Here is a 12,334-nt window from a genome sequence, read left to right on the forward strand (position 1 = left end):
GCGAAACTTCTCTCCGTGGAAGAGGCGAACCTCCCGGGGCCCGGCGAAGGTCGGCAAAGGTCAGGAAAGGCCGGAAAAGTGTCTGCCGTGAGCCCAACGTTCCATGAAGGGATGGTTTGGCCGCCACACGAACCAGAGTCCAGATTCCATACCTGTCAACCTCTGCCGATAACTGCCCTTATAAATGATTATTGATTCCCCTTACAAACCCCCCAAAAACCTTACAAACACCGTACGACTCGTACGAGTCGTACGGTGTTTGTAAGGTTTTTGAGGGGTTTGTAAGGGGAATCAATAATCATTTATAAGGGCAGTTATCGGCAGAGGTTGACAGGTATGAGATTCCAAACCGGCAGATGAGAAGAAACGGAGGTCTTGCGTTGGAGGACCTCAAAGAAGACAGCGGCGGCGGCCTCCGTTGATCATTGAAGTACTGAAGGCCATTTCAGCACCATTTCCAAGCTCATCTTGTTACCATAGTCACCGTCATCTCCCCAACAAATGCGACTATTTCGCTTGCACGTCAAGGCCTGCTTTGAAAACATGAATTCCGCGGCTTGACGAGAGGTTAAGAATAGAGTGGCGTGAATTCTCCACTCAAGAACACATGCCTACAGCGGGAAAAAAAACAAAAACGCCTCCTCGCACAAGTCTGAGCGAAAAAGTAGAAGTCCTTTGTTTTCTGGTCTCGATAAAGCCAGTGTGGGAGGATGGCCTTTAGCGTTTAGGCCGTGTTTAAGTAAAACGCAAATGCAGATCAGTAATGATTGCCTAAGGTTGCTATTGATATCGAGCGGTTTGTACATTTGGAGGCATACGGTTGCGAGTTAACTGCTAGATCTAACGGAAGTATGACGAGGAACCAAAAACGCAGTCACGTGGTTGGAATCCAAAATATTGCTATTTTATCACGGGGAATCCATCAAATGTATCTCTAGGAACGCCCTGGAAAATGATTGGCTTCACGTCCAATTGAATGGTGCAGCAAAAAATTGAGAGGATTTTGCTTTAGTTATTTTAAAAAAATGCCTCATTTTGAATTCATCCAAAAACGAAAAAGGGCAAAAAGTGATGAAATAGTGAAAGAAAGGATCCGAGAAACGTCGAAATGCTGCCGCCATGTGGTTCAAAAGCTCATTGCTCATCTTTTCATGCATTTGTTTAATATAGCAGTTTCTCATATTCACAACAAATACATGAAGCTCTTTCCCCCTATGATACAACATTGTGTTTATCCCCTCCTTGACCACGTAAGCGTTTCCATGAAATGTCTTTGTTTGAACAATTGGACATTTTTTTTGTTAACTTGTACTTTCCGACAGTTTTTTTTTCTTTCTTTCTACACTATTTACATGTGGGAGGGCAGAATGGACAAAACAAGCAAAAGCATTTGAAAGACACGTTAAGAGTGGAGTTTTGAGAAGTCAAATTTCAAAGAAAATGAGATGAATTTCAACTTTTGTGATATGCCAGCCCACCTTTCAGTTAGCGTCATCTTGAAAAGCTCATGAAACATCGAGTCTTAAATAGATTTCATAACAATGATTTCAAGCTTATAAATGTCAAGCGGCAAATAAAAAGCATGTATCTCCGGATTTCTAAAACATCTTCTGTTTCAGTGTCAAAATCTCCTGAAAACTAAAAAAAAACAAGTGAGACAAATATAAGACGTAAAGAAAATAGCAAAAAAAATGACTTCTATTGGAGATACATTTTTTCTTATTTGGGACATTTCTGATATTTAATTTTTAGCTTTTTGGGGAAATGCATGCTTTTTATTGGGTAACTGCGCAATGCAAATTTTTCCCATTTCAGGATTCCATCGTTTTTTTCCCCTTTAGTGTTTTGTGTTCAACAAAAAAATGTTGACATTCAGAATCAATGAAAAGCATGCATGTCCTTTTTTTTTTCGCCATCACCGCAAAGCAAAATTTACGCGAAACACGGACTCGATGTTAGCTCAGCTAAAGTCAAAAAGTTGTATAAAATGAGCTGCCTGGAAGTGGAACGCGTGGAAAAGAATCCTTCATGACCCGCGAGCGACGACAAGCTTGGTTTCCATGACAACAAAAAAACAAGCGATCCAAACGGGAGCTCAGCTCTGGATACACGTGGCCAAACGAAAGCCCGACGGTCCACATCGGGTCCCGCGGATGCCAAAGATCAACGACTACGCTTCCGGAAAAAAAAAAAACGTGAAAAAGAAAACGCCAAAAAAAAAAAAAGAGGCGAAATGCTCATTTCCTTCCATCGTTTTCAACAAAGTGCATGTCTAGAAGTCACAGACTTGGCGAGATAGCTTCACAAAAAAAAAAATGGAGAATCACATAAATCGTGGCAAATAAATACTGCTGGTCCCTACGCGAATCGCAACAAAAAAACAAAACAAAAGCGCAAATTCTGGAATGACTGGGAGGATAAAAAGCCATCTTCAAAAGTAAGGATTCTGATCCGAGTGCAATTTTAAAGCCATGTAATACAAACACCTAAAAAAAAAAATAAAGAAACGGACGTGCACAAAAATGCGCTCCTCAAACTGGAATCCGTACGGAAAAAAGAGCTTAAAGATACGACGGCTTTCCGCATGGATCCTTCAAAAAACGATCCAAAAATAGTCCCTTTCCTTCCATCGCCATGGCAAATAAGTCGCTTCTTAACCCGAAAAAAAAATGGCCGCCTCTATTGCCCCCCAAAAAAAGCAAACTGAGCTTTTGAAATGATTGGAAAGTTTCGCAACCGCTAGCATGGCAAACGTCGAGATATACGGACGGATATATAGAAAAACTAGCTTTTTTTTGTTTGTATTTTTTTTGGGAAGGGGGCTGCGCTCCAATGACTTCTCGGCGAGCTCCTTCCTCGCCGCGTAGCCCTTTTCTCCGCGGTTTTCGGTTCGCTGGATCGGTGGTTGGTTTTCTGGATACGAATTGATTTTTTTTTTTTGGGTCCTCGCCGCCAATTTGACGTCGGGAAGAAAACGGTGCGTGCGTTTTAAGACGACATTGTCAGTTTGCTTATCTTTTCCGGGGACCGACCAATCCGCGGCGAGGAGGGAGGGGCCGGGATGGGCCGGGACGGGCCGGGACGGGCCGGGACGGGGGCGCGGCGTTCACTTGAATGCCGAAAACTCGCCTGGAAGCGGACGAAGAGAAAGAGAAAGGTCGGTCGGGGTCGGACGGGAGCGAGAGGCGGGGCCGACGAGAAGGGGGGGGGGGGGGGGGGGAGCCTACCGTAGCCTCCCGCCTGGATGGGCGTTTTGGGCGAGGCGCAGGCGTATAAACTGAAGTCCTCCGTCTGGAAGCCGGCTCGGTTCAACGAGGGCTCCGAGGCGCTGCGGTGGATTTTGGGTAACGAGCGAGCCAGCAGCTCGATGGACGCCAGGATCTGAAAGGGAGGGTGGGAGGGTGTTGGGGTTATTCTGGATACTATTATAGATGTATGCATTTTAATGACTTTTGTATATATGAGTGTCTTTAATTTGAGACTGTTCTGTCTGTCTAATCACCCTCTGCTACTGTCACAATGAAATGTCCCGAATACGGGATGAATAAAGTTATCCAATCCAAATGGGCTAAAACAGGGGTAGGGAACCTATGGCTCGGGAGCCACATGTGGCTCTTTTGATGGGTGCATCTGGCTCTCTGCTAATCTGTGAGCTAAAATATGGAAACCGCTGGTGACAGAGCTGAGATACTGTTTTTTCTAATTTGCATTAGACTCTTCTGGAATGCATACTATCATTGATTAGCAACTGCATAAGAATGTTGTCAATGTTGTTTTCCACTTTAAAAGTGGTGAAATTACTAAAAACAAATGAACGCATTTACATGTATTTTGACTTTTAAATTCGGAGTATGGCTCTCAAGGGATAACATTAGAAAATATGAATTGTTTATGGCTCTCTTCGTCAAAAAGGTTCCCGACCCCTGGGCTAAAAGGTCACCTGCGGGAAGAGAGGCCGCTCCTCCCGTTTTTTCTTCAAGCAGTCGGCCATGAGCCGCTTCATGGCCTTGGGGCAGTTGCTCCGCACCTTGCTCAGGTCGGGGGACAGGTAACCTCGGCCCACCATGAATATGATCTGCCCACAGAGGAATAAACTTGAATTGTATCTCATCTAAGACATCAATAAGCAGCTGCCAAAAAAAAGCAGTCATCTGTTTCCTCTATCAAATTTGGCTAAATACATACTATATTTATAGTCAATAAGTGGAGAGTAATGTGCCAAAAAATTCAAGTGTTCTACCTTACTTGAAGAAGATATTTTTGTCTATACCTGGAATGCTAAAGCTCATTTTTTTGCCATTGAAATAACAGGCTGTTTTGCAATAACAATGAAGGGCCGGTTTAAACAAAAAAAAAAAAGGTTAACTTTGGCGCTGAATGAGGATTCGGAAATAAAAGTACTTTATGTCAATTTTAATTTTGAAGTGACGTACAAAAATAGCGGTCATCATCAATGGACGATGGCAGTCATAGACTCAAACTTCTTTTTGTCGTCAGCGGTCAGGCTCTTTAACAAAAAAATGGCTGTGTGTTAAGACCTACCGTATGCATGCATGTACATCTATATGTGTGTATGTGTGTGTATATATATATATATATATGTATGTATGTATGTGTGTATGTGTGTATGTGTGTATGTGTGTATGTATGTATGTGTGTATGTATGTATGTGTGTATGCATGTATGTGTGTATGTATGTATGTGTGTATGTATGTATGTGTGTATGTATGTATGTATATATATACACACACACACACACATATATATATATATATATATATACATATATACACATATATATATACATATATATATACATTATATACAAATATATACACATTATATACATATATATATACATATATATACACATTATATACATATATATATATTTATACATTATATACATATATATACACATACACATATATTCATACACATATATATATATATATATATATATATATATATATATATATATATATACATATACACATACATATACATATATATATATATATATATATATATATATATATATATATATACATATACACACATATATTTCAGCAACACGCTTATATATTTATATTTAATCAGGTATTTATTTATTAACCCAACCCATTTATTACCTATCTATTTATGTCTAAAATGCCTTTCCTATTTCTGCATCCTCACCCTCTTGCTACTGTGACAACGCAATTTCCCGAATACGGGATGAATAAAGTTATCCAATCCAATCCAAGTCACGTCAGGTTCGTACGGCGAGCGACACGGACTGCATCGGTAGCCGCGAGCAAAGAGACAAATAAGATCTTGCCTGGTCTCTGTTGTTGATGTTGGAGTAGGGGAGCGCCCCCGACATGAGCTCGTACAGCACGATGCCGAAAGCGTAGACGTCCGACTGGAAGCTGTAGGGATTCTTGTCCTGCAGCCGGATCACCTCCGGCGCCTAGGGGGAGGGCGGAGCTTTTTAATGGGACGGCTTGGGCCTTCCGCTCCATCGGGAACGAACGCTCACCATCCACAGTATGGAGCCGGACAGCTGTTCAAACTGGTGCGAGCCGCTCCAGCGGGACTTGACCGTGGCCAGGCCAAAGTCGCCGATCTTCACCGTCAGATCTTCGTGGAGGAAAATATCTGCGAGGGAAGTTTTGAAGGAAAAAACCAAACGCCGCTCTTTCCCGAGGCTTTTCTTTGTTTTTTAAAGATACTGTTGCTCTTCAGGTCGCGGTGGATGATCGACTTGGCGTGCAGGTAACTGCGGGAGGGACGGGGTTGGGAGTGGGAGGAGTCAGGGCCCAGGTGAGATTCCTCCCACGCGTTCGGTCACTCACTCCATGCCCTGAGCGGTCTGCCTGGCGATGTCGATGAGCTTGATCATCTCAAACTTGGTCTCGATGATGTGCAGGTGGTGGTAGAGGCTGGATCCCTCGCACCACTGCGTCACGATGGCCAGCTGAGGCTTGGTGGTGTAGCCCATGAAGAGCAGGATGTTGACGTGGCGCGTTTTCCTGCCGTGCCCAGCGACAGTGAGGGAACCGGGGAGGAACCGGGAGGAACTGGGAGCGGCGCCGAACCATCTTACCTGAGCACGCCCACTTCATTCTTGAAAGCCTGAAGCTGCTGAGGCGTCGGGGCGGTGACGTTCAGCATCTTCACCGCCACGTCGCCTGGAAAGGAGCGCCCCTCGCTCGGTCACCGGATCGCCACTCGGCCACCGAATCGCTCCGGTTCTCCTACCGTGCCACTTCCCCTTGAAGACCGTCCCGAAGGAACCGGAGCCTATCCTCTGACCCAGGGTGATCTGACCTTCGGGGATTTCCCAGTCGTCGCTGGAGTCCCGCCTCCCCAGCGTTTTCTGTCGGCGGCGGCGGCGCACGGCGGCGTCAACCCGGGGCCGACCCGGCGCTCAGGGGAAGCGGGAACCCACCATCTTGTTGCGGTCCTCGGACGAGGACGACGACTTGCGCTCCCGCTGCGGGCAGGGCGACTTCTGGGACACCTTGACGTTGCTCAGGGAGCCCGGCAGCGAAGCCGGCGGAGTGGCCGACAGTCCCGCGCTAGATCCTGAAAGTCGGGATAGAAAGGTGAGGTCGGCGGAGAGGCCGCTGCCTTTGGAGGACGGGCGGGGGTCTTTGATGGACGATATGCTAAAGCCTCTTTCTTCGCTCGGGTCTGGTGGAAGCATCTAAATCAAGACTGTTTTTACATTTTGGCTCCAAGATCTACTTTTCAAGGAGTTAACCTTCCACAAAGTACCTTTTTTTTAAGGTCACCGTTAGCAATTATTTATGTTGATATCCCTCGCATTAGACCAGTGGTCCCCAAACTATTCCAGAAAGGGCCGCAGTGGGTGCAGGTTTTCGTTCCAAGCGGTAAGAGGAAACCTTTCCACCAATCTGGTATCCTAGAAGTGCAATCAGTGGATTGCAGTCAGGTGCTTCTTTTTTCAGCAGAAACCTCATTGGTTAAACTGTTTGTGTTGGATCGGTTGGAACAAAAACCTGCACCCACAGCGGCCCTCCAGGACCAGTTTGGAGACCTCTGCATTAGACTCTGAAAAGGCCCAACGCTAACTAGTCTTTCTGGGCTTTGCTTTGTATTCAATCTTTCAATTGCTCTATCACAGGGTTGTCCAAACTATTCCACTGTAGGCCGCGACGGTGCGGGTTTTCATTCCAAGCCATAAAGAAGACACCTTTTCAGCAATCTGTACAATCAGTGGATTGCAGTCAGGTGCTTGCGCACCAACCCCAGGGTACACGGTCGATTGGTCGCCTGTCTTTTGGTGGCCGATCTTTTGGTCCGGCCCGGAAGGTTATTGATAATTACCATTTAAATCATTGCTCAAATTCCCCAAATACAAACTGCGAATGACTATTTAGTCATACTTAATGCCCTAGTCATTATAAGGCTAAAGAAAAGCCCCAAATTTCCTGGACTTTTATTGTTTTTTGTTGGAGAACTAGCTAAGACCCTGACGGACGTCGCTTCTTAAAGGGACAACGCATGTACATACAAACTCTTCTTCTACACTCACACGTCGGCTCAGTGAAAGTGCTCATGGCCATTGTTGGCTTTTATTCATGCGTAGACACTGTTGTTTTACATTGTTTTGTCGCCGGTCTTTTGGTCGCCCGTTGTTGCGGTCGGGGCGACCAAAAGACGGCGACCAATCAACCGCACACGCAACCCCCGATTCCGTCCCCCCATCGGTTGATTAGGCTGTGCTGGATCGCTTGGAACAAAAAACCCGACAACCACAGCGGCCCTCGCGGACCGACCAGTTTGGCCACCCCTGCTCTATCGTCATCTGGACTTACCTGTGTTAATCCTTGACATATTCTATCGAATGAAATGTTACAAAGAGGTTTGACTGTGTGCAGATTTAGCTTCAAAAGGGGAGAATGAGTCAATTTGCGTCGTGGGGAAATGTGAGAATGTAGGGGGAGACATTGAGGAATTAGTGCTTGGTGGTGATGAAGATGATGATGATGACAGTGGATGAGACACAGGGCTGGTGTTGGTGGATGTGTGTGTTGGGGGAGGGTGGCGGTGAGGGGGGGGGGGGGGTGTTGTCACGAGACCACACAGAGAGGGCCTGACTACCTCGGAACACAGGCTCGGGTTCAAAATCAAACACTATGTCATTGGGGTAGGAGTATAGGAGGGGGCTCGAGGTCCGTGTTCGGTGCTTCCTCAAGCAGCGGGCGGGGTGGTTCGGGGGGGCTGCGGGGCAAAGAGAGACAGACAGACCATCACTGCTACTCACTCAGCCTGCCCCCTCGCTCTCAATTCCAGATAAGCGGCGAGCCCCCGGTCCATCATAACCACTTTTGGCAAAAAAAAACTGACTGGCACGTTGGGGAAAGGGGGTGCGGGGGGTCCATTCTTAAAATTCCTTCTTAACACACACCAATGGAAATGACTATATATTCATTAAACATTTTAGACGTGGTTTGCGGGTTTTTAAACATCAAAACGTGGGTATTAGGAATAAGACATATTGTTAAGAATGCGATTTGTCGGGAATTCTTCACCATGCAAATGACGCAGGTTTTTTTTCTTTTAACATTTCACAAATGCATCTGGAATCGTTCATGTAACCGTAATCGTTGAGGAGGGCAAACGATTGGCGGGCAATAATTGGAACGCAAAAATGGAGTTACTGTCGTTGCGCGCTTTTTAAATTTTTTTATTTAAACTCTTCTCTCTCCGAAACACACACACGCACATAAAAGCACATGAAAAAAGACCATAGTACACGACGCAGACATGGTGGGGAACGAAAAAAAAATTGAATCAAATCAAAAGACAGAATGGATCCTTACCTCCTTCTGACCTCACTAAAGCCTGATCTCGAATCAGATCCTGGAAGAAAAAGGGTGAGCGAGTCAGGACGGGACTTTAAACACTTTTTGGGGACCGGTCGACTCACGTCGATGTTGACCGGCTCGATGGTGTTGATGTGCACGTTGGGCGCGGAGGACGAGCGGTCCCGCTGGCCGAACTGGTTGCGGTGGTCCTCCTCGCCGGGCCGGAAACTAGGCGGGATGGGGATGGACTTGGACGGCGACAGGGCGGCGTGGCTCAGAGACCTGCCCGCCGGAGCCCACGTTAGTTAGCGCGCCGGCCGAGAAAAGCCGATTTCAAAAGCCACCGGGGGCGTCACCCACCCCGCGGACTCGGACGGGGGGAGCGACGGGCACGCTTCGGAGACGGGCGTGGCGCCCTCGGAGGAGGCCTCTTGGGACAGAGGCCGGTGCTCAAAGAACTTGGCCACGAAGAGCAGGCTGCAAGAGCCGCCGTTTACCGTCGGCGCCCGCCACCTCGGCCTTGTCGGCCTTGCCGTTGAGCCGTCGAGTCGGGCACTTACTCTAGCTGGTCGTAATTGACGCACATTAGCGGGACCTCGGTGCTACAGCGTTGGTGGAACTTGTAGCCGCACGTCTGGCAGCGGAAGCCCTGGAAAAGCAGCTTCCTGCAGAAGTCGCAGAAGGCCAGCGTGAAGAAGGTCTTCCTCACCTGTCAAGGAGCGCGTGGCGTTGGCACGGGTGCGGGCGGGCGGGCGGGCGGGCGACCCCCGACGTGTGGCACCGGCGCTTATGGCTGGCTACTCACAAAGTTGTGCGTGGTGAGCGGCACGTTTTCCAACACCTCCACGTGCAGCTCTTCGCCGGTCAGCCAGGAGATGTCCGTGTCCCAGCCGATGGGCTTCTTCTCCCTGGGGGTTTTTCCACGTGGGGACGCCGGCTGAGCTAACGGGCGGCGCCCGAGCCGGCCGGAGGTTAGAAGGCGGCGGTGACGACGCTCACCCGTCCTGCACCCTGTAGACGCCGCAGCATTCGGGGATGAGTCCTCGCATCATCAGGGCCTTCTTGAGCGAGTCTCGCACGGTGGTCCCGCAGCGGGCGGGCACCTGAAGGTCATCGGGGAAAACAAAGGGTCAACTTTCCCACCGCCGCCCTCGTAACGAAATTTTAGCGGACCCCATATTGTTTCGTAAATGATGCTATAATGTTGTCATTTTTTGTTTGTTTTTACAACCAATGTAAACACTAATGTGACTGTATATTCTAATAAGATGCCCATTCAAGATCCATAAATGGGATTTCGTCAATAAAACACAATCTATATCTTTTTTAAAATGTACCGTATTTTCACGACTTTATGGCGCATCGTATTTTTAGCCGCAGTGTCAGTAACGAGTGCTATTTCTGTATTTTAAACACACAAAGGACGCACCGTTTTTTTAGACGCATATATGTTATATATTATATATGAATATCTAACCGCAATACGTGGATTTTTGCGGTAGAGGCTTACGTACCACCGTTCTCTGTTTATTGGGCAGGAAAACCCGGACGATGGGCTTCTGCGGGGAGCGCGGGTTGCCCCGGCCGGGGTCCATGGGTTTCTGGAGGACGGCCAGGGTGTTGGGCGTCGCGGGGAAAGCCTGCGCGCCGCCGCCGCCTGCCGCCATCTTGCCCTCCGGGAGGGCCGGCGAGCAGGAAAGTTGCGCGCCGTTGCCCGTGGCCTCCAGCAGCTGCTGCTCCCTCTGCTGCAACGCGTCCAGCTTACTGGTGTACTCCTCGTAGGCCTGCCGAGGGGGAGGGATCAAGTGGGGGTGCCTTTTCCTAAGACAGCCTTCCGTCGATCATAGAAAAGCAGGCGCTCACCTCCAGATAAATAGAAGGGGGGTTGTGTTCTCCTCCAAACTTGTCCAGTAGAGCCTCCAAGTGTTCTTGGGTCAGCTTGATCATCTGTTTGATGTTCCAGATCTGCGGCGTGGAGCACACATGAGTGAAAGGCCACGCCCCCAATTGTTAACTTGAATTCAGAGGGCGGCGCCCCGCGTCGGGGAATCAAAAAGCTCGGCACGGGCCGTCAAAACGGATTGCTCAACATTAGTGCAGTCTAATCAAATAGAAAGGTCAACATCTTTAAAGTAGCCAAATCCCTTCAAAACACCCGTAGCATGACAAACATCACGTCGCTAACGTTGCCGCGCGTCTGACGGCTGAAAATGGGCCTGACGGATGTCGAAAAGACACATCGCAAGGCATGAATTCACCTTTATTTTGAAGTCGCCTATTGCAGTTCAACAAGTCATTCAAAAATGCGTTGCTGCTGTAGATCACTACTCACAACCACACTCCCAATTTAGCATTGAATTAAGTCAAATGCACGCTTTGGGGATGGAGGAGGAGAATTTTTCCAACCCGGAGCAGCTAAATTTACAGCTTGCTCTCCGTGGAGAAAATGGAAATCAAGTGCTTTTTACGGTGGGTGAATTGAATGGGATATCGTTTATAACCAGAAGCAGCATGGTCATGTTTTAATTGATGTTATTTGTTTTGGGGATGGGGCTTTTGTCGTTATGTGCGTATAATATGGCCCTTAAAGTAACCTGTGCAGCTGCATAATAGTGAAGCACGACTCGAAGTGGCAGCTTCCAGCGGACTATCGGACACCCACCCAGCCAGCGGTGCCCCCTCCCGTTAATGACCCGTCTTTGTTGTGTCAACAGCGGCTTGGCGGAGAGCGATCCGCCGGAATAAAGAGCTCGCGCAAGGCCCCGAGTAAGGAGCGATGGATGGAGGGAGGGAGACAGGCAGGCACACAGCGCGAACCCTCCGCGTCCAGTTGCCGCACGTCGCGCCTTGAAATGGAGCCCCCGCCTCCGCCTGCGCCCCGGATGCCGCACGCATCAGCCGGTGTTTCCTCCCCATTAGCATCGTACGAGCTCCGCTCGGAGCAGGCGAACGCCCGCCCGCCCGCTCGTTCGTTCGTTCGTTCGTTCGTTCGTTCGTTCGCCCCCCCCCCTTTCTCCATCGCAGCGTTGCCGTAAAGCGCCTGCCTGGCCGCCCGCTAGCCTACCTACCTCCTCATCTTGCGGTCCTCCGGGGCTCGTCCCCGCGGAGCAGGAGGGCTCGAGCGCAGCACCCAGCTCCTCGAGGCCTCCTTCCCCGCCTGGCCGCCGCTCCGAGCTGTCTCCGTTAAAGACGGGTGGTGGGGACTCGGCGCTGCTCAACGCCGCCATTTTAAAGTGGGAGAAATTGAGTGTGTCACTACGGGATCGGGACCAGGAAGAGAATCGCTATTTTTTTGCTACTGCGCACGCGCGAGACTTGCCTCACTTCCTCTTCAGCAGATATAGTAGTAGTATACATATATACACAAAAAGTCTTCGAATAATCTTTTTAATCTGTGAAATTGCAGAAATTTGAGTATGTGAGTAGTAAGAGAGGTGTCCTACTAGGATTGACCCAGTTTACCTGGGAGCTATCAAAAAATATTGATTTAAATTACCATAAAAATGGAAAGTGCA

The 12,334-nt window shown here is 48.4% G+C and overlaps 1 protein-coding gene and 1 long non-coding RNA gene across 5 annotated transcripts in view; one reads left to right on the forward strand and one right to left on the reverse strand.

Annotated features, from left to right (window-relative positions):
- The window catches only part of LOC144068766 (uncharacterized), a 227,688-nt gene that overhangs the window by 78,703 nt on the left and 136,651 nt on the right, over positions 1–12,334 (forward strand). The window lies entirely within an intron of this gene.
- Positions 1,142–12,099, reverse strand: braf (B-Raf proto-oncogene, serine/threonine kinase). Of its 2 annotated transcripts, XM_077593832.1 has the most exons (20): positions 11,888–12,099; positions 10,683–10,784; positions 10,334–10,603; positions 9,819–9,922; positions 9,625–9,727; positions 9,380–9,528; positions 9,180–9,296; positions 8,942–9,101; positions 8,835–8,874; positions 8,113–8,232; positions 6,434–6,570; positions 6,244–6,361; positions 6,089–6,173; positions 5,838–6,014; positions 5,715–5,761; positions 5,522–5,640; positions 5,321–5,452; positions 3,941–4,075; positions 3,228–3,381; positions 1,142–3,129 (listed from the first exon to the last, which is right to left on the reverse strand). In XM_077593832.1, the coding sequence occupies exons 1-20, from the start codon at positions 12,044–12,046 to the stop codon at positions 3,107–3,109; spliced, it is 2,451 nt and encodes an 816-aa protein (XP_077449958.1). In that variant the 5' UTR covers positions 12,047–12,099; the 3' UTR covers positions 1,142–3,106. The 2 variants fall into 2 exon arrangements, with proteins under 2 accessions (XP_077449958.1, XP_077449959.1); XM_077593833.1 differs by lacking the exon at positions 8,113–8,232.

This window comes from Stigmatopora argus, chromosome 23 (assembly GCF_051989625.1).
Source record: "Stigmatopora argus isolate UIUO_Sarg chromosome 23, RoL_Sarg_1.0, whole genome shotgun sequence".
NCBI lineage: Eukaryota > Metazoa > Chordata > Actinopteri > Syngnathiformes > Syngnathidae > Stigmatopora > Stigmatopora argus.